The 25350-nt window shown below is 32.4% G+C and overlaps 1 protein-coding gene and 2 long non-coding RNA genes across 9 annotated transcripts; 2 read left to right on the top strand and 1 right to left on the bottom strand.

Moving 5' to 3' along the window:
• Positions 1-768: 768 nt before the first annotated feature.
• LOC112535654 lies at positions 769-9647 on the bottom strand. Of its 2 annotated transcripts, XR_007217251.1 has the most exons (4): positions 9359-9647; positions 9179-9260; positions 1430-2826; positions 769-1324 (listed from the first exon to the last, which is right to left on the bottom strand). It is a non-coding gene; the product is annotated as an uncharacterized LOC112535654 (long non-coding RNA). The 2 variants fall into 2 exon arrangements; XR_003079740.2 differs by lacking the exons at positions 769-1324; positions 1430-2826 and having other exon boundaries at positions 8875-9260.
• Positions 9648-11984: 2337 nt separating this feature from the next.
• LOC125371118 lies at positions 11985-13672 on the top strand. 2 transcript variants are annotated; one of them, XR_007217386.1, is made up of 3 exons: positions 11985-12601; positions 13031-13095; positions 13251-13672. It is a non-coding gene; the product is annotated as an uncharacterized LOC125371118 (long non-coding RNA). The 2 variants fall into 2 exon arrangements; XR_007217385.1 differs by having other exon boundaries at positions 11985-12630.
• A 4661-nt stretch (positions 13673-18333) lies between these two features.
• Positions 18334-24820, top strand: LOC8288265 (protein GRAVITROPIC IN THE LIGHT 1). 5 transcript variants are annotated; one of them, XM_048379373.1, is made up of 4 exons: positions 18348-18596; positions 18868-18976; positions 22589-22657; positions 22832-24820. In XM_048379373.1, the coding sequence occupies exon 4, from the start codon at positions 22832-22834 to the stop codon at positions 24230-24232; it is 1401 nt and encodes a 466-aa protein (XP_048235330.1). In that variant the 5' UTR covers positions 18348-18596; positions 18868-18976; positions 22589-22657; the 3' UTR covers positions 24233-24820. The 5 variants fall into 5 exon arrangements, 2 of the variants coding, with proteins under 2 accessions (XP_048235330.1, XP_015578069.2); XR_007217364.1 differs by lacking the exons at positions 22589-22657; positions 22832-24820 and adding an exon at positions 19569-19738 and having other exon boundaries at positions 18334-18596; XR_003079738.2 differs by lacking the exons at positions 22589-22657; positions 22832-24820 and adding an exon at positions 19565-19738 and having other exon boundaries at positions 18334-18596.
• The last annotated feature ends 530 nt before the right edge of the window (positions 24821-25350 follow it).

Below are 25350 nucleotides of genomic sequence, written 5' to 3'. Positions count from 1 at the left end.
TAGTTTGGTTACATAAAGATAGTAAATTGATTGTACCTTCTGATGTCAATTACACCATCTAGGGAGTTATAATATAATACCTACTAATTAGTTTCTAGATTTATGATACATGATCTATGCAGTAGTATTAACCCTTCAACCCCCATAGCACTACCAAAAAACAGCAGTTTAGAGACCACCAGTTGTGGTCTCTAAGTGGTCGCTAAAGTCAAATAGCGATCACTTAGAGACCAAAGATGGTAGTCGCTAAAACCTTTGTCGATAACGAAAATAGCGATCCAAAATTAGAGTGGTCTCTAAAAGTAGCGACTCCACAAAGTGGTCGCTAATCAGCTACCCCAAAAGTGGTCTCTAACTGGTCTCATGTTGGTCGCTAATGCACTGACGGGAAGACCATTGGGAGACCAATTAGCTTCCAATAAGCGACCACGTGCGGTGGTAGCTATGTAGAGACCACTTGTGTATGGTCGCTAAAGTGGTAGCTATTTAGAGACCACGTAGTATTGGTCGCTAACATGCTGGTGTCTAAATTTAGCTACCAAATAATTGTGGTCTCTAAGTAGTCTCTATTTAGTTACCACATCAGAGACCACTAAGCATGGGGTTGCTAACTCATATTGGAATTGATTATTAATTTTAATTTGATATTTTTAATATATTTAGTTTTATTAATATTGTATTGTATAATGTTTAAGTTATATATATTATAATTATATACAGTTATAAATAAAATTTTAAATTATGAAACAACCAAATAAAAGAGAAATGTAATTGAAATTTATATTTTTATAAAATATAAAATATTAATCAATGAAATCACCCAATAATAAAAAGATAAACAAATTTCAAGTGATTAAGCTGATGTATAGTCAGAGAGTTATAAAAATAGAAAGGATAAGTACTAACAAACTCACGACTCACTAAAAGATGGATTTTGCTGCGAGTCATCACCGTGGGTTTGGGTAGACGGGCCAGGAACATGCTGCTGAATGCTCTGGGTCATCCCCTGAAGCAACTGGCACACGATATACCCCAGCATCTGAATCCGCTCGTCTTTGTCCTGCAACTGACTCGCCAACTGAATGGTAGTGTCTTCAAGCTGTCGAAAGTGCTGCTCGTCAATCCCACTAGTGGAAGCTGTGGAGGTTCAAGAATCGGACTGATATGAAGACATCTTATTCTTCCTTGTCCCATATACGTCTCTACTATGTGAGGAAGCCTGAACTGTCTCTAAGAAAATTCTCTCCTCCTCCTCTTGGGATAGTGGCACTGGATTACCGTATTCATCGTGAGACGCCTCTGCTAGGCACGCCTCAAGGCTTTCCTACATAGTCATTCAGCATAATATAATATATAAAATAAATAAAAAGGAGCTACTAAATTAATTAAATAAATTAAGTAAATTAATATGTTTATTATTAGCACTTACCCCAACTTGCCTAACGCAGTCATCCACATAGCTCCTCGATCCATCATCGACTCTAGTCATGTGGGTCTCATTAAATAATTGGACATGCCGGTGGGTGCATGTTCAGCCCTCTCCTGAAAATAAAAAATAAATTAATATTTTTTTGTAACTTGTTAAATTAAATTTAAGTTATAACTCACAATAGCCTTATAATTTTTCTAGCGTGCTCCTGAATAGAGATAGAGCCAGAAGTGTGCCGTGTCAGCTCCGATCTAGGGCCTCCTGTCTCACTCTGATGGTTCCTAGATTGACATGCTGCAAGTGCTCGGAAGGAACTCTCTGATCACTTTTCCTGACACCTATGTTAGACGTCCTTTGGAACATAGGTGGTCCCTTACCCGTCCACTTATGCAACATATTGGTGTATCTCCTGGCAGCCAGCTACTCCTATGCTAGTTTCACCATCTCATGAATAGAATCTTCCCACTTAATTTTTTTTTGCAATATATATAATTGACCATAACAATTTTCTTAAAAATTCGACAGAGTCTCTCCTATTATATACATTATCCAAATCTCAAATAATTGAGGCAAATTACCTGTAATACATAAAGCATTTCACAAACATATTGCAAGTCAACAAAATAATTCCCAAAACAGGCATTAACCTTGAAAAATTTAATAAATATAAAAACTATCAATCATACAACTGACCTTAAGAATAGTACTCAACAAAACACATCACAATAATACATAAATCTTAATTAATAATTGTACTGTAATACTCATTTTTGTTTTACATGAAACTCGGTCCAATATTTCTCTCGAGCTTTTGGTGTCACTATCTTCCATATATATCCCTTATAACAGATAGCCTCCTTAAATATATTGGATATATGGGTAGACATGTGGTGCGACTCAATGAATATACATTAAACACGCATAACATTAGCTAAACTGAAAAAAAGATGTAATGAACATAAACTAAAGCATAAAACATTACTTACTTTCTATTCTCTAAACATATCCTTTTACGACCACTACCACAGCTACCCGAGCCTGACACAACACTAGGAGTCACAGGTGTAGTCAAATGTGATGGAGATGGGTGCGATGCTGGGGATGGCGCTCAAGTGGATGGAGATGGGTGTGAAGTAGTACAAGTAGCTGCCAATGTACATGATAATGGTGCTCGAGTGGATGGAGGTGCACTAGAGGATGGAGCTGTAGACGTGGGTGGAACTGTCGATGTGGGTAAAGCTGAAGATGGGGGGTGGAGCTGGCGACGTGGGTGGAGCTGTCAATGTGGGTAGAGCTCAAGATGTTCGACACCGGGAGACCAACTACCAGCAGATGGAGGTCTCCCGCTTGAGCCTCGACCTTGCCCGCCGCTTTGAGTGCCATGTGCACGGTGTCGTCTAGTTGACATCATGTAGAATAAAAAATTCATAAAAAAATTATAAGCAAATTAATATAATATAGAATGAATTAATATATAAAAATGCAACATTACATGGATAACTAAAATACAACCACTTAATCATATAATTAACATTACAAGTACCTCTATTCACCATTAGTGTTATTTATATTATCCATATCTAATTCGTCCTTTGATTCAGAGGGAGTTTCTAATTGTAGTTTCAATTCTTCTCCTGAAGAAATATCATTGTCTGCATTATCAATAAAAGCACCCCTCGGATCATCTAATGTTGTAAATTGATCTTCTTCTATTGTCTCAATAGCATGGATTTCAATCAATTCATCTTGAAATGGGGGTTGTGCAAGTGCATATCTATTTTAGGAAGAGCTTTCCAGGATATCAACAATTCCTCTAGGTTTAATCTTCTAGACAACCCACTAATCACTTTTTTTCTTATCGCATGGACGGGTATGAACAATAATACACCTGAGCTGCTTGTAATGCAAGAATAGATGGTTCATATTTTCTATATCTTCTTCTATGATTGATTTCAATAATTTTATATTGGTCATGAATCTTTATACCCACATTAGCAACTAGATCAAACCATTCATACTTGAATAAAATCGTTCTCTTAATTGACCAATTAGAATATTCAATCTCGACAATCTCAATTAGCAGATCATAAAATCATTCTCGGAAATACTATAATTTTAGCCTTTGATGCATACCCTATTATTCGTTGAACCTCTCATTGAACCGTGCCCTACTGTGTGAAATTTATAACCATTTACAAAATACCCTAGGTATGTCGTAACAGTAGTCAAATGCCCTTTTGTAAAATCCTTGAGGAAATTATTATGAATATTACTTGATGGATCGTGTGCCTGAAAGATTAAAATTATATTCAATGAATGTATTACAAAACATTCACTTTATTGACAAAGACTACTAGAAGAAGAAGACTCATGTATGCTTTAAATCATATAGAGAAGTCCATTTTAAGTTTTTCATCCACTTCTTCATCCGTAATTTTTGGATTGTGTTGTCTTAATATATCCATGTAAATGCTATAAAGTGTACTGTTAGATGACGTTATTAAGAAAATTTATGTTAGTTATTAGTTCTTTCATAAAAAGAGGTTACTAATCTCACGAATGGATCTACTTCTTCGCAATTAAGGAAAATGTATGATTGAGCAGCTTTTTATTCTTCTGGTGTCATACGTCTTGTTCTTGAACGGCCAAATGATCTTCCATTATATTTGAAAATTAAAAGGTCTCCTTTATAAATTGGTTGATCATCTTCATAGCCACCTTTATAATTGCGAGGCACAATTCTTGCTTTTGTTGCCACATGATCCTCAAAGTAGTATGAGCAGAAAGCAGATACCTCCTCTACTAAATAGGTATTGCATATTGAGCTTGCCACTTGTGCCTTATTTCTCACATTCTTCTTATACTTTGGAAGACACCTACAAAGTTATCACGTCAATATCAAATGAAAGGAAACTTTAGAATATTATAAAGATTAAAGTGATAGATCTTTCTAACCTCTCGAATGGATACATCCACCGAAACTGAATGGGCCCAGTAATGCAAGCCTCGTATGGTAAGTGAACAGCAAGATGTTCCATAGAATCAAAAAAACTCGGAGGGAAATTCTCTCAAGCTTGCATAGGATAATTGGGATCTCAGCTTCAAGTCTAGACATATCTTTATTTGTAATGACTATTGCAATTAGAGTCTTGAAAAATAAGCTCAACTCAGTTAGAGCCTTCTACACATTCGCCGGCAGTAGTTCACGAAAGGCAATAGGCATTAACCTCTGTATGCAAACATGTCAGTCGTGGCTTTTCATGCCAAACAACCTCAACTTTTTCATATCTACACATCTTCCTATATTTGACATATACCCATCAGGGAATTTCAACTTTTTGAGCCATTCAAACAATACTAATTTAGCTTCCCTATCAAGTGTGTAGCAAGCCTTTGGGTATTTACGAGTTGACAAAGACTTTCAAAGCTCCAGCTTCCAACCATACTCATTTAATTCTTTTTTAGACTTCAGAGTGTCCTTTGTTTTGCCCGGTATATTCAACACTGTGTTAAAGACATTGTCAAAGAAGTTTTTCTCAATATGCATAACACTAAGGTTGTGCTCAATAAGATTGGAGCTCCAATAATGGGATATAGGAAAAATGCACCCTTACCATTACAAAATTTCAACTGCGGATAGATACATATCCTTACCATACCGAACCGGCTGGAATTATTAGTGTCGAACCAATAACGATTCATACAAGCTAAATCTTCTAGTCGAAAATGGGGCCAAAGAAAAAATTTGAATTTAATTAGTTTATTTTTCTCTTTATCAAAATCTTTGCTTTTATAAAAAATGGGACCATAGTTTTTTTTTGTTATTGCCAGTGCAAATTTTGGTATTTATATAAATATTATTTTTATTTTTTAAATTGAAAGAAATTATAATTCTTAATTCTCTACGACGTTTCGGGGATAAAACATTTTCGGGAACAAGTAAATCATAACCATTTTTGTCTCTATTTCCAATTATACCTTGCTGCCTTTCAATAGAAATAGAATCGATTTTATCTCTGTATGGGAAAATCCTAAAAGATGCCTTGTTTTCTCCAACCCCATGATTTACTTAATAGACTATTAATTGCATCAACATCTACATCTATTACCTTTTTCATTCTGATATCATTAAGCATACCCAATATTTCTTTTATTGATCTAACTAGGGGTGCATTCTTTTAGATAATTTGATTTTTCTAAAATCCATAATTATTCCTTCTGAAAGGATGATCAGTATCCAAGAACTTCCTGTGATTGTCAAACCATGAATGCTTACCACTTTTAATAAGGCAAAGGCATCAGAGTCCTCCATGCAATAAGGACAACCCAAACGGCCGACGGTGGACCAATCAGACAACATTTCATATAGAGGGAAGTCATTAATTGTCCACATTAAGGGTGCTCATAATTGAAAATTTTGATTCTAAGAAATGTCAAATGCTTGAACCCTATATTCCTACAACTACTTTAATTCACTAATCAATGGCTGTAGATACACATCTATCACATGTTTTGGATTCCGAGTTCCTGGAATAAATACTGTTAAAAATATCAATGTGTCTTTCATACACATCTAGGGGGGTAGATTATACACTGTGACTATCACTGGCCAGCATGAATATTAATGACCAGACTGTCCAAAAGGTTGGAATCTATCTGTGCAGAGGCCAAGACGAACATTTCTGATTTCAAAGGAGAAATCGGGGTGAATATCATTAAAATGCTTACAAGTAATATAATCTGAAGGATGTTGCATTACACAATCCTAGACCTCATGCTCTGCATGCCACCTCATTTCATTAGCAGTTGCTTTTGAAGCATATAATCTTAGAAGATGCAATGTCAAAAGGAAGTAATACATCTTTTTGAAAGGTTACATCTATTTGCCTTCTCTGACTACTTTTAGTGGCACACCGTCTTTTGTAACGTGAATGGCCACAAATCTTGCACATAGTCAAGTTCACATCTTCCCTCCAATAAATCATGCAGCCATTAAAAAAATAATGTATCATCTCTATTGGTAATCCCAACGCCCGAACCATGCACTTCGTATTATAAAATTTTTCAATGACAAGGTTGTCTTTCGGCACGGCCTCTTTGATTAGTTGAGTAACTGCATCGAAAGCACGCTCTGATAAATGGTGTTCGGTCGTGATATTCAGTATTTAAGAGACTAGAGATAATTGTGAATGGGTCTGACACCCAAGCCATAATGGATTATTTAGCATATCATAGAATTTTTGCACCTTGGGATTAGGAATCTATTTTTCATCGAAATTCGGATTGAATGAAGGTCGAGCAGCATCCATTACCATTTTTTGGTATTGGTTGTCAATCGTTATTTCAGGTTCCTCAAATGAAAAAACCGACTAACTTTTAGTGGTCCTTGCCTCTATCTCCTCGTCTCTTGTGCACACATGATATCCCGGTAAGAATCCATATCTCAGAAGATGTAATTTCACAATCTCAACATCTAGGTATTGGCAGTTCTGACACTCATTGCATGGACATGGACACTTTATTTTTGCTTCATCCATCCATTCCGGGTGGGTACACGCAAAATCAATGAATTTGTCAACGCCATCGACAAACTCAAGACTGAGAAGGCCATTTATTAGTCTTTGATACATCCACATTCGATTGTCACTCATGTTCTTCTATAATTACAACATAATCAACACTAGTAATTAATTAACCAAAGTACTATTTAAGTTTCTAAGAACCAAATTATTAGTTTTTCATACAAAAACTATATTAAAGATATGATTACTTATTCAAGTTTTAATACTAAAATTACCATATTATCTGTTATGCATATACTACTGAAGCTATCAAAACTGCAAGGTTGTCACTATTTTATAATTATGCCATTTTAAAAGCCACAACCCAATAGATTTACAATTCATAACTCTAAGTTTAACTGTGAATAGCATTCTCAAAGTTTAAATACAAATTGCTCTAAATTTAATCTTCTTTACTTTATATGGTATGAATTATTAAAGGTTAACTACTAAAGAGATTCATGGTTAACCATCGTGCAATGAAATTTTATTATGAAAATGGATTAGTAACTTTACTATTAATTTTTTAATTTACTCTTCTAAAGCTTATATTTATATCTATTTTATTTAGTCATTAACACATTAAGCACTCTTTCAAAAGTTAATAAATATTTTTTTATACATGGTGAAAAACTATAGTGGCCAATATACAAGTGTGTATGTCTTGATTTATCTTTCTTTTATGCATGCTGTTTGGTGATGAGCACTAAAATAAGTTTTTAAAAAGAATAAAACTCCTAAAAACTCATGTTTTAGAATAGCATATTTGCTCAAATCATTTTTATTCAACATAAACATGGGAATCTAACACAATAAGATTCATGGAACTTTATGATAATTCACTTATTTAAGGTTCCATTTGTTTCTTTGAATTACCTATTGATTTTGAAAACAGTGGTACATGGCATAATATTTTTTTAACTTGCATTTGCATAATATTTGTTTAAGCCGAAATGTTATCATTTTTTATTGACATATGATAATAATCTGAATAATTTCTGAAGGAAATACCACTAAAACTGTCATCTATAATCGAATTTTTGAGTGTTTCCAAGGATCTTTAGATGCTATTATTGAGGATATATTAGTTCTTCCCAAATCTTTTCTCTTGTGGAATTTTTTTTTTCCTACAAATTGGAATTGCAATTGGGTGGCTGATACTTTGCAATTAAATGTTCTTATCATTATGGAGAAAAGAAAAAAGAAAAGGAAAAAATTGATAGAAAACTTGCCCTCTTTTCTTTTTCTTTCTTTTTTAACTCTCTCAAATCTTTTGTCTCTTTTTTAATTCCTTATTATCACTCTCTTGATATGATGTGATTTGAGTACCTTTAATTATTTCTATATTCTACATTAGAGTTTAACAGTTTAATTACTAATCTTTATAAAGACCAACAAAAGTTTTTTTTTTTTGAAACAAAACAAACTTTCATTAAGAAGAAGAAAGCAGTATATCATTCAAAAATTGAGTACCAAGTCAATTTGTTGGTACTAGCCAATACATAGGACTAGCATAAAAATGAGACTAATGAACAATTGAAAATTAAAAATTGAAAACAAATATCAGTAATGATCACTTAAAGAGGTTAATTTCGTAATAAAGGAAAAATAAACAGTAAAGAAATCAGCCAAGATTGGCTTTTCATGCTTGGCTGTAATTTATGACTAATGATTCTGAAATTACACTATTGACCATAATCTTGTCAAAGTATTTTTCATTTTATTAAAGCTCTCAATTGGGATCAATTTCTTAAATTGGGAGCTTCTGGTTCGACAATGGCCAATAATACCCAATCAATCATGCCATTTTTGGCAGAAAAGAGAAACCAAAAATAAAAGACAGAAGCATATAAGATTTTCTTTTATACATGACAGAAAATGGAGTTAAAACATAAAAAGGAAGAAGTCCAAATATACAAATCCTGAAGTTCCTCCAAACATAATATTCAGAATCCAGTAGTCTAGATCAATTCTTACAAGAAGGAAAAAAAGCCTTTTCATACAAAAAAATAAAACAAAGCAAAACTGCAACAGTCATCGAAGTTTAAACCCAAAATCACATTTTCATATTATCATAGCAAAACAACCACAAAATTGTCAACACAAAAAGCAATCAAAAATATATTACAACTCAAGAGCCAACTCAAAATGACACACCGATTTTCTTAAACAAAATAGAAAATCAAACCTTAGTGAAACTGAGTTTTGTCTCTAAGAAATGGGTACCAACAAAGAGGAGGGAAAGAGGGACGGAGAACGGCGGAATCAACCTATAACAGAACTCCCCATTAATTACATTATCCAAACTTGAATAAGAGAAACAGACAGAGAGAGAGAGTTAAAGTGAGAGATAAAGATTACAACTTACTTTCAATCGAAAAAGGAAAGTGGAGACGTTGATCGGAGGATAGCGGTGGAGGGTGGCAGAGCTTCTATGAAACTGGCTAAAATGTCATACTTCGATTTGAAATTTGGGACTTGGGGATTTACGGTGGTGCAGCTGCCATAGAAAATTGGGGAAGAAGGTCTTATTTCGATTTCACTTAGGCTATAGCAACCACATGTAGTGGTCGCTAAAGTGGTCTCCAAAATAAATAAAACGACCCTAGCTCCTGCGTTTTATTTACAAAAATAGTGATCATATAAATTGATCGCTAAAATGGTCTCCAAAATAAATAAAATGACTCTAGCTCCTGCGTTTTATTTAAAAAAACAACAACATATAAAGTAGTCGCTAAAATAGTTTCCTTATTAGATTAAAATGATTCCAACTCTTGCATTTCATTTAAAACAATATTAATATAATAAATTAAAACATAATTATAAAATATATGTATAAATATTCCATATAAATACTTATAAAATTCAAATAATAGAAATAAAAAAGAAATAAACATAACGAATAAATATAATTGATAAATAAAAATTTTATTAACAAAATAAATAATATAACAAAAATAAATAAAATATAATTAATATAAATAATATCATCATAACTTAATTTAATTATTTTTATTAAATTATATTATTTTACTATATTATTATTATTAAGTTATTACTTTATTATTATTTTCAATTTAATTAATCTATGTGGTGGTTAAAAACTTAGCGACCACACGTTGTGGTCTCTAACTATTGTTGTCTCTAAAGTGGTCGTTATTTTTCTCTCTATTGCTTGACACCTGTATTAGAGATTATACTTCGTGGTCTCTAATGTAAAGACTACAAATATGATCTCTAAAGTGGTCACTATTGTTCCTGCTATTTTTAGTGGGAAGTTAAAGACCATTTAGAAATCATATTTTGAATGTACTATTTTTACATAATGAATGAATACTAATAGTCTTTTTCAAGATGCTAGAATTTTAACATATGTTGAGTTCCCAACTCAATGGGTGTGGCAAAGAAAAGAAAAAATGTGGACTAGACGCAAAGGAGGTTATTGTATTAGTAGAATGTCCATCTAAGTTTTGGAAAACTTTATTATTTAAGAATGCTTTTAAATATTGTTAAAGCACCTAAAATATTTGATGATATCCAAACTGTTAATGGCGTCTTGCACTCTACTTTTCAGTATGCATGTAATGCATACAGTTTGATATGTAATGTTGTTAAGTGGATTAGTGCATTAGAGGAAGCAATTGTATGTGCATAATCTTTTCAGCTCCACCATTTATTTGTCGTTCTAATATTATCTATTGAAGTTGGAGACCCATATAAGATAATATATTTTGGAAAACTTTTTATGATGATATCAACTATGAACTATATAATATTTTAGACCAACCGCTTGCATCTATTTCTAATAGTTATTTAAAAAATAAAGTTCTACTTGAACTTGAAGATTTTTTTAACAAAAATTCATCTTCTTTGACTGATTATGATTTACCTTTATCTAACAACACATTAATTGGTGACATTAACAACATATTACTAATTAAAGAGTTAGATTATGATATTACTGAATTAAAAGAACATCAAGGATAATTTATTTATGACCCTTAATTTGCAGCAAAAGAAATATATAATGATATTCTTTCAGCTATTCAGACTAAAAAAGGAGGGATTTTTTTTATTTATAGTTATGGTGGAACTAGAAAAATATATTTATGCGAAGTTAGTATATCTAAACTTAGATTAGAAGGTAAAATTATTTTAGTGGTTGCATCATATGATATTATTGCATTATTGTTATCTCGTGGTAGAACGACTCATTCTAGATTTAAGATTCCAATCCTTTTAAATAAATATTTATAATACCTGAATTTTCTTTTTAATAATAATAATATTAGTAATAACGAATAAAGAGTTTTATTTAATTTAATTTAGTTTTATTTTGAGTAATTGAATTGGGATAATTTAAAATAGAATTTCAATGCTAGAAAAAAAGGGATTTATTGTCTATATCTAATTAGTTTGATTTTCAAAAGAAATTATTAATTAAGTGAATTTCTTAGGGAATAAATTATATTTTCATATATATAGGTCACACTCAAATTTTTCTCAATATGAGCATATAAATTAAATATTATATTTGAAAGTTATAAAAGAAATAGTAGATAATATTTTTATAAAAGAATTTATTGGAGAATGACAAATTTTAATTAGTAAATGGTTTTGGACTAAATTGAAAAGATAGTCAACCAATTGATTATTTAAATTAATCAAGTGTTAGGATTAATTTGACAATTAATTATGAAATAAGGGCTAAAAATATAAATTTTTTAATCTAGGATTTAAATGAGAATTTTCATGGTTGGTATTTTTGTAATTAGATATGTTAGTAAGGGCGTTTTAGTAATTAAAGCAAGGATAATTAAGTACCTCTCTATTTTTAATAATTGTAATTTGATCCAAATTAAGTAATTAGGGGCTTAATTGAAATGCTACGGAAAAGTTGGAGGGTTAAACATGAATTTTACAGGGGAAATTGTTAGTAATTAAAAAGAATGAGGGACTAAATGGTTAATAAGCAGAAGTCGAGGGACCTATTGGCGATAAAGAAAAGAAAGAAAAGAAGATCGAGGAAGAAGAGGAGGGAGAGAAGGAGCTTCGTCGGTCATCAATGGCAGACGGCGAAGGAGGCCCTGTCGGAGCGTGGTGACGAAGGCTAGGGATGCAGCTATCGTCGGCGAGATCGTTGGTGCCGGGCGCAGCAGTAGGAGGCTTCGGCAGGCGTGGGAACGAGAAAGGCAGCTGCAACCTTCTTGTCGTCGTTCCTGGAGTTTCCAACGTCCAATGGCGGCGGTTTTAGTCTTAAAATGACCGGTGACTTAAGAGATTTCTTTTAGAGGCAGCAACATCGGCAATGGTGAACGGAGGAGAAAGTTCCGGCGAAGTGAAGACAATTTGGATTTCTCACTTTTTTGGCCGTTGCCGTTAAGCTTCCGACGATCGGAGGACATATTCAAACTCCCCTCGGCTCAAGCTTTCAAATGGCACTAGTTTTTCAGCAATCAGACTCCGTTTGAAAATTGATAGTCAAAACTGGTTGTGATTTTCTTCAGACGATCGGAGGCTTGATCGAAGAATCATATGCTAGAATTATCGTCTGCGTGTTATTTTGAGTCCATAGGCGCTCGGATCATTGATCGGACTCTGGCGGCTGAAGGTGAGTCGGCTGATTGATCAAGTGTCTCGGTAATTCTCTAGCCTGTTGATTTTAAAGATTGTTGATAAAAAATTATTTGATTAATTATTATGTTAAACACTAGAAAAATTATGTGAGGATTGATTGTCAAAATAATAGTATGTCAGACCGTCTGCCAATAATTGTGATCTGTGATGAGTTACGGAGTCGGAAAAAATGATGTAGTTTTGGTGGCCTGACTCGTTAATTAATTGATGAATATTAAAAGTGTTTCTAGCAGGTCCTGGACCCGTTATACGGAAGACAAACGTTCGTATTTTAGAGGAAGTTCTACCGAATTTTCGATAGAATTTCAGAATCGAAATTCTTAGACAGTCAGTTCTAGGAGTTCAGTCCTAGGGTTATTTATTAAATATTTTACTTTTATTGATTGAATTGTTCCGTGAATAGATAATCCATCATTTCAACTCGCTCCACCCGAGGGTTAGGAACAGAGCAAGGAGGTCGTCAGAACTGTGAGTTAAAGTCATATATCTGCTATACATGTTTCTTACAAAGATCTTAAATAATAATTTTGATTAATTGATTTATAGATTTGAATTATTTCATTTATTTACTATTCATATATCAATTTCTACATCATTGATATTATATTTGCATGTTGACATAGGATGAGGCAGTAGTAGAACTTGCCACTTGATGGGTTGCATCATGACTGCGTATGCACTGGTATGAATCTGAGATTGGTAGTAAAAGATTAATTTAGGACTTGCTCTGGTCGAGTTCAACTCTCTGGGCTGTATAAAGTGTGTTTGCCGGAGTAAAGGTCTCTGGTCGAGCGTTGCTCTCTGGGCGCCGGCCTTATTGGAAATCAAGTGATCATACTGAACTTAAGGACTCTGGTCGAGCTCCGCTCTCTGGGCGCCAGTCTTGTTGGAGTGAGAGAGCCGAAAGGCTAAGGCTGTTAGTATAGAGGTTAGGGTTCTAATGAAGTACTCGTTTCGTAGCATATAAAATCTATTTTATAGAAGCATGACATGACACGTGTTTTTTCATGACGTAATATTTTATTTTAATTAAATAAATATTTTATTAAAGTGGTTGTACTCGTTTTTGGATATATAATTTTAAATCACTATCGAGACTGAAAATCTCAAATTTAATTATTTTTCAGGTATTTATTACTTTTCTGCAGTTCTTTCGCTCTAGCAGTCTAACTCTTTCATCTTCGGGTTTAATGTAACTGATTTTATTGGTATGTTTGATTTTTAAAATTCTAGATTCTCCGCAGTAGTAATTTCAAAGCCTATCATTTTGTAATGGTATGTTAATTCTGAATTTGCTTATTTATGCTGGCAGACTAAATTAAATATGTAGTATCTGATGGTTAAGAATTTATTATGGAATATTGTTGATGGATAGAATCTGATTATACCTTGATTGATTTAGTGAATTTTCAGGCTTACTACGGGATCTGGTAGCCTTAAGCCTACCTTTTTCCTAGTGCCGGTCACAGGCCCATAAATCGGGTCAATGACAATATTCGTCATGTGATATTTAAAAATGTTGTCAACTTGCAAAATTGATATAAGAAACTAGCTTAATTATTTGGGACGAAGCTCCAATGAGTCATAAATATTTTTTTTGAAGCTTTGAATAGATTGTTTTAGGATATTTTATGCCAGAGTGATGCTGACAAATTAAATAACCCTTTCGGTGGGAAGAGTCTTTTACTAGGAGGTGACTTTAAACAGATTACGCATGCAATTGTTAATGGTACTAGAACATATATTATAAATGTATCAATAACTAAATCATATTTATAAAAACAAAGAGAAAATGAAGCTATAAATTTTTACCTTGTTGTCTAACAATCAATAATGACAGAAATGAGTTGGTTGACTTTTCAGAATGGAGTTTAGTAATAGGAGATGACACAATGCTTATTATGGAATATAACGAAAATGATGAAATAAATAATTGGGTAAAGATTCCACAAAATTTGTTAGTAATGGACTATGATGAGTCCATCAAAAAATAATTGAAGAAACATATCCTGATTCAGAAACCAACTATTCAGATTATTCATATATTAGAGATAGAGCCATTATAATATCCAGTGATGAAATTGTCAATATTATCAATAAAGATATAATTGAATTAATACCTGAAGAAGAGAAAATATATTACAGTTCAGATTCAATATGTAAAACATCAAAATACGAATTAGAGAATTTGTATCCGATTGAATTTTTAAACACTTTAAATTTCAATGGTTTTCCACAATATAAATTAAAATTAAAGAAAAATCTCTTATTATATTATTATGGAATACTGATCCTAGCATAGGTTTGTATAATGGTACTAGACTAATGATATCCAGTTTATGAGTTAAAGTGATTGAAGCTATAATAATATCTGGCTCGCATACTAATGAAAAAGTTTATATACCTTGAATTATTCTTACATCGACCAAACATAGATTCCCTTTCGTGTTAGAAAAAGGTCAATTTTTTATAAGAATTTATTACTGCATAACAATTAGTAGAAGTCAGGAACAAACACTATAACGTGTTGGCCTATATTACATGATCATGAATTATGTTATGGCCTATTAATAGTATTTAGAGCCACATCACATATAAATTTTCTTTTACTAATAAATGACAAAAAAAGAAACTGATGTAAATAGATTTGGTTGTACAAAGAATATTATTTATGTTGAAGTTTTCAATGATTTGTGTTACAGGTTGTTCCATTAACTATGGCAAACATGTTGTTATTAGCAATTGACAGCAGTAGCAAAAATGTCCACATAAAAGTACATATTGCTCAAATATGGAAATTTGTCAACATTACTAATCCGAAAGAATTGTTTAGCTTAGAATTCCTAATGCTTAATGAACAAGTACGTCAATGTAGCCCAGACTTTCTCATATTATATATGTGTTGATAGTTTGGTTTGATTCATATTTCATATTTTTAGTTACAATTTAATTACCATATCAAGATAATATGATGCAATGTACTATTCCAAACCGGTTTGCGGGGCATTTTCGATATTTGTTGAAAGAGGAAAATGTGTACCATATCTCAGGTTTTTATGATTATACCAGCACATGTAAACTATAAAATATGTGATCACACATTTCGAATCAGGTTACCTCGGAATTCCTTTATGAAACCTGTTGACTATGATTCATCATCCATCCCTTTCGACAAGTTCCATTTCATAGATTTTAGTGAAGTAAAAGATTTAGCAAGGGATAACACATTTTTGCCAGGTTTGTTTTCTCAACTATTGCTAAGACTTAAATACATTTGTAAATTTTGATGACTGTATATCTCTTTACTGTTATTCTAGAAATGTCATTGGTCAAATAATTTCTATTGGGGATGTTAAAGAAGGCAATATTGTAGGTAGAATTCCGAAGAAGAAATGTGTACCGATAACAAACTATAGGTACCAGAATTTAGTATGACACTATCTTATAGACTATCAAATATTATTCAGTTACTGACATGTTAAAGTAAGGAGTTCTTCTTTTAGTAATGATGAGTTGTATATCACTCTTTGGTATAAGATGGCATTTAAGTTTCATGAAAATAACATTTTCACTCAAGAATCAAAGGATGTTCTTGTTGTTTTCTTATCGCTAACTATCAAAAAATTCAATGGTACAGTAAGATAATAACTAAAATGTGTCTTACTTAAACGTTGTTGAGCAAATTATAAACTCTTAATTCTATTGTATATCAAGTATTAGTAAACAGTTCATCTGCAATAAAGTTTTTCGTCAACCCAGAAATCCCTGAAGTTGAAGACTTCATAACTAGGTAAAATAAATATGGTTTGCTACTTGAAAGTTAATATGCAGATTAATGGAGTCGATCGCAAAGATTATAAAACTTGAAGGTGAGAATCGTCTTGCAAAAAAAATAAAAATAAAAAAATAAATATATATATATATATATAGACCAAACCATGTAGCTATTTGGTATGAATTCTATAGTATAAGAATTAGCTATGCAATATATGGATAACTAGTTACATTATAAAGTGTTTTATATAACTCTGGACAGCTAGAAAATACGACTGATAATAATATAACATGGCAAACGCCCAAATTTTAGCTAATTTAATGGGCCTTACAAGTTCTCTTCTCCCACCACACATGTATAAAAATAGAAGGAAAGGATGTAAAATCCGATATATTAACTTTTTATTTTTAATATTTTAGTATTTCAATATTTTTTTTTATTTAATTAAGTATTTGAACTGCCTAACATATCAATCAAATGTATTGCTTCATTTTGTATTGATGTTAATAGTTACAAAGATTTTGAGCCCATACAACCGAGTACATGAGTTTATCATATCAATTATTGATTAAAATAAATAAATTAAAAGATATAAATACTCTTAAAAAGTATATATATACCTTAAGTTATCTTTTAGGGTTTATCATACCACAATTGAAAACAATATCTAATAGTATAATTTCAATTTGTAGAGAAAACCTTTAATCTCTAATTTATAATGATAATAGCAAGAAAAAGGAATTTCCATAAAATAAGAGATAATTTCGAGTATATACGTATTACTAAGTAACTGGTTTTAAGGGCCTAATTATCCTTGTAAGCATAAATGCTACCACAAACTAAAGTAATACACTTGATTGATATATTTTTTGCAGTCAAAATATTTGATTGAATAAGGAGAATTATTAAGGGAATAAAATATTAAATGAGAAAATAATATTATACTAAATTTATAATTTTTCAAAAAAGGAATATAGACAATGGATAAATGGTCAAATAGCCTCCCATAAATAATTTTAATTTAAATTATTTTAATAAATAGACCTATAACATCTATTTAAAGCCAAATAGAACTAGATCATAACAAAAATTATGAACATATTTATCAATATTCATTATTTAAATTAGCTAAATAAAATAAAACTTAAATAAATATTTTTAATATTCAACATAAAATTCAAATTTAAATTTCTTAAATTTAAAATATTATATTTTATATTTATTAAGAATTAAAATTAATAATAGTTATTTAATTTTATTATTACGTTCATTTCACCAAATCATCGTTAACACTATTTCCATTAATTTAATTAATATTTGACTTTAATTTATTTTCAAATAGAAATTATAAAGTTGGGATATTTGATCTTTTTGTCTTGTAAACAACTTGTAAAATTTCAACAAGTCGAATTCTTCTGGGAACCCAAATGCCGACATTTCGTTTCTCGCCATGTCCCACCTAAGATTCTACGTAAGATCTTATTGCATGTCAGATCTTTCCTTATAAAATACCACAATTACCCCTAACTTCCTGAGAAACTGCAAACCATTTCTGCTCTAAACGGCTAGGTGAAATATTGAAAGACCATGGGCAAATTACTATCCAAAGAAAATGTACTTGGAAAACCACTAAAACAATATTCTTAAAAATATTATATTATTATTATATAACAAAATATTAAAAACTATATCATCAAATTTACTACTGAAATATTTTTAAAAAAATAATATAAGTCTTATTTTTGAAGTATATAAATGAAATTTATATATATTGCGAGGTTAGTATAAATTATTTTATATTGTAATTCAATTAATAAATAATATATTATCAGAATAAAAATGTATCAGTATTTTATTAAAAAAAATTAAAGAGTAAGAAAAGTATAAATAAAATAAATCAAAAGGACCTGTTTATAAAATTGGTCACTTTCTTTGAACTTTTCCTTTTATTTAAAAATTCGCAGTGGGTGTGCGTGTTACCGGACTGCTTCGTTTCCTATTCTTTGTTCTATTTTGTCTTTCCAGGGGTCTCCTCTCTCCCTCTCTTCTTCTTTTCTGTCTCTTACTCTTTGAAAGAAGCCAACAGCTACCATAATCTCAGCTCTAATACAAAAGCCAGATTCTCGATTGCATTATATATATGTTCTGGTCAACACCATCGGTATTTCTCTGAAGCTTCTTCTCCTCTTGTAAGGTCAGTTAGGGCTGCAATCAACAGACTTTCTTTTGGTTCTGATTTTGGTTTTATATCTTTCCATTAATGGCTGTTAGTTTCCTGTTTTCTCTATTAGTAGATAGTTTCCTGTTTTCTCTATTAGTAGGTCGCTCTGTTGCTCGTCTTTCTACTTCCCTTATTATGATCAATGGAAGACTCTAGATTTCTTTTTTCTTTTTGTTTTTTTTTCCAGACAATCTGAGATTTTGATGTTTTTTTTATTTGTCTGATGATGTTTTTTTGTTTGCAGAGAGCGGCAATAGATTAGAGGGGTTGGGTGTTGTCGGGTTTCGGTTTCTCGGTACCTCGTTTTTTATGAAGGGAAATTGACAAAATATCTCTCGGCTTTTCTTTTTAAGGTATGTTGGCCTAATGCACCCTTTGATCCTTGTCCATTTCTTTTGCTTTTTCTTTCTAATTTATGGGCCATAAAAAAAATTAAGATTTGCTGTTTATTTACTTTCCTTATAAAAGCGATAATTTATTTAATACTATTAAAGCCACTGATTGAATTATAATTTTTTATTTTTGAGATAAAATACTTTTACTATTTATTTGAACTAATTATCTTCGGCTTTTTTTTTTTTATATTCTGTATATAGTTTAAACAAAATTACATAAATTAGATATAATTTTAAAAGCTAGTGTTTTATTTTGTAATTTCTCAAATTTATTAAACTTTGGCTGAACATATTCTAATTTTTAATTTAATTTAATAGATATTTGAATTTTATTTATTTTAATATTTAATTTTTAATTTAAACTGAGTAAATGACTGAATTGAGAGGGCATTTGGTTTAGACCTTTTTCTTCTTGTTAATTAATGAGTCCAACTGTTTCTGTGAGGACAGGCATTGTTTGTTTACCGCGTGGTATGTCATATATAGATTGGTGGAAGCCACTTTAATGCCAAATCAACACAAATTCTTACAAATTGCTTGTATTAGGCAGTTGCACGTGTGTATGTTATGTGGTAGGCACGTGCCTCACATGCTCTTTCTTAGGCTTTGTGCATGGAGATGTGAGCCATGACATTTTCCTTTCTGCTCTCGTGGAATTTGTCATCGTGTGGAGTTTGTGTGCAGCAATAATGAAGAGCTCTAGCTTCAGTTTAGAATTAATTTATGAATAATTGGTGTTTAATCTTTAAGCATTGATTAATATTAGCTTAAGGGATAACCACTTTGCGCCGTCCTCAAATACTAGTACGGTAATTACTAAGGGCCTATTTGAAATTACTATTGGGGATTCAAAAAAATAGATTTGGAATATTTATTTTTTAATTTAATAGAGTAATTTCTATAGACTGCATTGTTAAATCTATTTTTGAGAAAGAATCACTTTACATGCTTCCATCCAAATGTAATTTTCAAATATTTCAAAATAAGTACTTTTGCCAGACACATAATTAAACATATTAATGTCATATTTCTTCAACAGCCCAAATACCCTTTTGTATATTTACATAATTATTTGTATTTTTGTAAGTATGTATAACATATATTTAAAATCATACTCAATTTCGCATTTTTGAGTTATAAATTGGAAAAAAGAGAATTAAAATTTAAAATTTTACTCAAATTGAGATATGCAACGGGTGCAGAATTAACTTTAACTTGAGTTTAAATATATATGTAATGATTCAAAATCGGCCATGCCCAAGAACTAAATACAGATGTAAAATGCCTACCCATCTCATCCCTAACCTTGTTTCCATCCAACTAATTATGATTCACTATGAGAACATAGTTCTACCCAAGGTCTACCATTTTGTATGTAGAGGGAGTATTATTAAACCTGCTACATGTTCTATGTTTTAACCAATAATTTGATCTACATTGATGGATTGTACACCATAATAAGCTAGGAAATGAAATATGTTTTGACAGGTGGAAAATATGCCAGCAGTTGGATATTGGCTTTTAATCTGCGAATGACTGACTAACTTGCATATAGCATTATGCTGTTCTTCGTTTAGCTCATTGAGTGGCGTCTGTGAAGGAGTATTGGAGTTTTCCCCTTCTGATGTTTTTATTCTTTTACTTCCATCCATAAAATGAATTGGGTTTAGAATTGTTATCATGAATTTAACCTTTCTTATGAATTATAGAAGTAGACTTTCTCCATGCGTCACTGGCTGTGGCCTTTTTTGCTTGTTGCTTCAAGGGAGCATGTTGGTGAACAGGGGAAATCATCTGCCCCTCATGTTTAGTGCTAGGTGCATATTTGCCCTTAACCCATTTTTGGATGCAATTAGGCACATATTTGGCTGGAAGCTTCAATTTATGCCTCTTTTTTTAACCCAACGTTTGTGAAATTCTGATGCGGCAGGAAAGTGGCAAAAAAGTGCACCTCTTTGTGTTCTGAATGTTAATTTTCTTTATTGTCTATTGGAATTTTACCTGTGCAATTTTTGCTGAAATCTCAATGAATTCCTGCAATATGCTGAAATCCAATGGATGTGGTGCACTGCTGGACTGGAGGGACCAGTCTTAGGACAATAATGATATTCTTTTGCATTCTTCGGACACAGAGGAGGAATCCTAAGCATGATAGTATAGAACTACACGTTTATCAATTAGAGAATGAGAGGCCAATTCCTTTAATTCTTTGGACATAATCATGCACTATAATACGTCTTCTTCTTTATTTAAATCTGTTCTACATATTTGGAGCAGTGATTGCCCAAATATGTAAACAGATTTGGGCAAGTGATTACCATAAGTAATATAATAAACTTACTTGGATGGGGTCCCATGACAATCTTATTATTGTGGGTCAACCATTTCGGCCATGGCTTTGCCAAATGAAAAATAATAAGGTTTTCCTGTAGTAATATAATAAACCAAGTGCTTAGTGGACCGCCAAGACCCCACAGCTTATGTACATATTGCACAAAGTACCATGCTCATAGACTATTTTCTTTGACCTACTATCCTGAAGTTATATTGTCACAGTTTTAGGATTTATTCGAAAGATGAGATATTGTTTTATTAATGGGAGAGAGAGGAGATAGGTATAAAATTGTCTTTCTGAACAGGAAGTTAATGTTTGATTTCACTATAAATGAATAAATATATTACTCTCTTCTTTTTCTTTTTTTCCTGAGGCATGCACTTAAGCTATGAGTTCAAAAATCTAGCAATTCTAATGGTTTTGAGGGTGTCCAGGAAATTTCCCATGTTATCTTATTCACTTTCCATCGTTCTCAATGGAATATGTAATTTTCGCCATCCCAATTGCTTGCTGATAACATAGCAAAGTACACTACTGTTCCTTGATGCTGCTGCTACCACAACTTCAAATTTGAAAAAGGGCACTCGTGCCTATGCTTCTCTCTCTGTTTTTTGGCCGTTGGGTAGTAAATAAAGCTGACTTCTTGTGAATTCACATGAAGACATGATTATTCTAAGTGGCTCCTTTATGTAAATGTAATCTAGAGCATAGGCTTGCTATCTTTTAGGTGATGATTTCAAGATGCATTTAAACAATTAATTGCATGTTTCTTGTTGATATTCGTGCTGCTTACTATATAATGTTATTGCAAGAAACATTATATATATGGGAAGCTGGTTATGTGCAAAATATAAATTTTCTATTGCAAGAACGTTGCTATCCAGATGATGCTAAATTGTATTCTAGTCATATTTTGACCTGACCCACCAGAAAGAATAAGAACAAAAATATAATAGTAGAAAGAACCACGCAAGTTGTTAACTCCTCCACACTATTTCTTTCCCCTGGATTCTCTCTGCAACAGAACTTCTTTTCTCATTGTAATTGAGTTGTCTACTGTGCTTTGCTTTTGACATTTGTATGAAATTCTAGATGTGTATTTATTTATGCGTTTCTGCTGTTCATCTTTCTTTGCCTTCTCCTTCTTCCTCTTTGTGGTTTAGTAAATCCCATCAGCATACTCCTCCCATCTCTTATTTTTCCCCCGTGTTAAAGTCTCTCTTTACCCTTTGAAGGGAAAGCAAATTGGGAACTCTTAAAAGGCAAAAGAACAAACAAAAAGGAAATTCCATCCTCCATTAAAGGTCTCGATATAAGTGTTAAAGCATTTTGCTTTTCTCTTTCCTTCAATATGCAAATCATTACTTGCATGATCTTAAGTCTTTACTTTTCCTACTTTTTCTTCCCCTTCTATATAGAATTATATTGGATTTTTTTTATTCTCTTATTATAACCATCATTTTAAATATTCATTGCAGATGGATTCTGTCAAACTGTCTGCCATGACTCCAAAAAAGAGTAAATTTGCACGCGCAGTTGCAAAAGTTCTTCATCTTCGAGCGGCAACTGGGGTTGCTCCGGTCGATGGTGTGCAGAAAGTCAAGTCTCAAGAAAGGGTCAAAGATGATAAATTTTGCACCAAGGATACTGTTAACTGGGCTCAGTCTTTCAAGTTCAGTGAGGATGAGGAACTCCAGAAGAGTCTGGCTACAGAAGCTCTTCTTGCAAAACTGTTTGCAAGTGTTTCATCTATCAAAGCAGCATATGCTCAGTTACAGTGTGCTCAATCTCCATACGACGTTGATGGGATTCAAGCAGCTGATCAACTGGTAGTTTCTGAGTTGAAGAATTTATCTGAGTTGAAGCAATGTTACATTAAAAAACAGTTTGATCCTTCTCCAGATACTACTATGGTACTGGCTGAATTGCAGGAGCAGAAGAGTGTTTCAAAAACCTATGAAATTATGGGGAATAAATTGGAGTCCCAGTTGCGGCTCAAAGACTCGGAGATCATGTATCTTAGAGAGAAATTGGAGGAATCCAGTAGACATAATCAGTTACTTGATAAGAGACTAAATCGGAGTGGACAATTATCTGTGCTTGACAACCTTCACCAGTCACGTTTGAGCCCTAGTCATTTCACTGCAGTTGTTCGGTTTACAGTCAAGTCAATCCAAAGCTTTGTTAAGTTAATGATTGATCAGATGAAAGCTGCAGATTGGGATCTGGATGCTGCAGCCAATTCCATTGTACCAGATGTGGTTTACTGGAGAGCTGATGACAAATGCTTTGCGTTTGAAAGCTTTGTTTGCAGGGAAATTTTTGATGGTTTTCATTTGCCAAACTTTTCCCTTCCAAGTGAGTCGTCTTTATTAGAGAGGAAGAATCAAAACCAACTCTTTTTCAAGAGATTTACAGAACTAAGATCTGTGAAAGCAAAAGATTATCTTGCCCAGAAGCCCAAATCAACGTTTGCAAAATTTTGCCGCTCTAAGTACTTGCAACTTGTTCATCCCCAGATGGAGACATCATTTTTTGGCAATTTGAGCCAAAGAAGCCTAGTCAATTCTGGTGGATTCCCAGACACCACCTTCTTTACCTCTTTCTCTGAACTGGCAAAGCGTGTGTGGATTCTACATTGCCTAGCCTTTTCTTTTGAGCCAGAAGCTTCAATCTTTCAAGTAAGCAAGGGTTGTCGATTTTCTGAAGTTTACATGGAATGTGTAGCTGAGGATGCACTGCTTTCATCAGGTAATGCACAAGAAGCTGACCCACCAGTTGCATTCACCGTTTTTCCAGGGTTCAGAATTGGTAAAACTATAATCCAGTGTCAGGTCTACCTCTCTCCTACCAAGAGTAAGGTAAATGTAAATCATTGATCTATACTCTCACGCTGGACCCACAGTACGAACAGAAACTGAACGTAACTGGAGGGAAGAGGAGGCAGGCCATTGTCATGATTTGCCATCGAGTAGAGATTAGTTTGATGGCAATGACTGGCCAGATAGCTGATTGTTTCATGTGGGGGCTTGACATTATGCAGTGTAAGGTAAACCGTTAACATCTCATCGGCCGGTGACGATGAACATGGACCCACCAAAGAATGAGCAGGAGGAGGAAGGCTTACTCATCATAATATATATATATATATATTCCCCATTTGCTTTTGCTTAAAAATTAGATGATGACAGTGAAAAATGGCCCTTTGCCTGGTTGAACGATGAGTTAGTGTTGTGGGGACATGGCATGGTTGTGCATTTTGTGTTTTTATATATAAGGTTGGGGCAACCACAGAATTTCTTTTCTTCAATTATGGGAAGACATTCCACAGTTTTGTTAATATTAGGCTAATGACAGAAGGAATTTGTTTAATAGTGTTGCCTCGTTTCCCCATGTTTTGATGTTTTTCATTTTTTATATGTACAAAAAATGATAAATAATTGTAGTGGACAATTTTAAATTCGTAAGTTTGTTCATATAGTGCACAGGCTTTGGATGCTTTGCCAGTTTGCCTGAAGGTGTGTCCTGTCCAGCTTTCAGGATGCAAGTTGTCTTGGTGATCACCTCCACACTTATCTAGATAAATTGACATAATAATGATGATGAAATTCGAGTAGGATTTTTTGCACATTATTTTAGTATGCATCTTTATTTGGTTTTCTATTCTTTTCTTTCTTTATTTGTAGAGTCATTGCATTTTGAATTTAATAAAATCTTTATTATGACACTTATATTTGTATTATTTTCAAAAAGAAAAATATTGTATATTTATATTGATTAACTTTTATTTTTGAATGATTAATGATAATGAATAAATCAATACAATTGGTTTTGTTTAAGAATTTTTCCTTGAACTGTGTTGCCTGATTTATATACTTCCTAGCTTTCTAAAATTGTGGTTGTTCGAGAGAATGACAAATTAAAAGAATTTGAATTCTAAACATAAAATTAATTATTTAATAGTATATAATATTAGTTATTGAATATTACATTTTTT

The sequence above is a fragment of the Ricinus communis genome, chromosome 9 (assembly GCF_019578655.1).
Source record: "Ricinus communis isolate WT05 ecotype wild-type chromosome 9, ASM1957865v1, whole genome shotgun sequence".
Lineage (NCBI taxonomy): Eukaryota > Viridiplantae > Streptophyta > Magnoliopsida > Malpighiales > Euphorbiaceae > Ricinus > Ricinus communis.
Note: the sequence above shows the minus strand (reverse complement) of the source record. Positions and strands in the feature narration are given on the sequence as shown.

What these genes read in the sequence shown, in the direction of transcription:
- LOC8288265 (XM_015722583.3), top strand. Translation starts at nt 22,832, where the DNA reads ATGGATTCTGTCAAACTGTCTGCCATGACTCCAAAAAAGAGTAAATTT.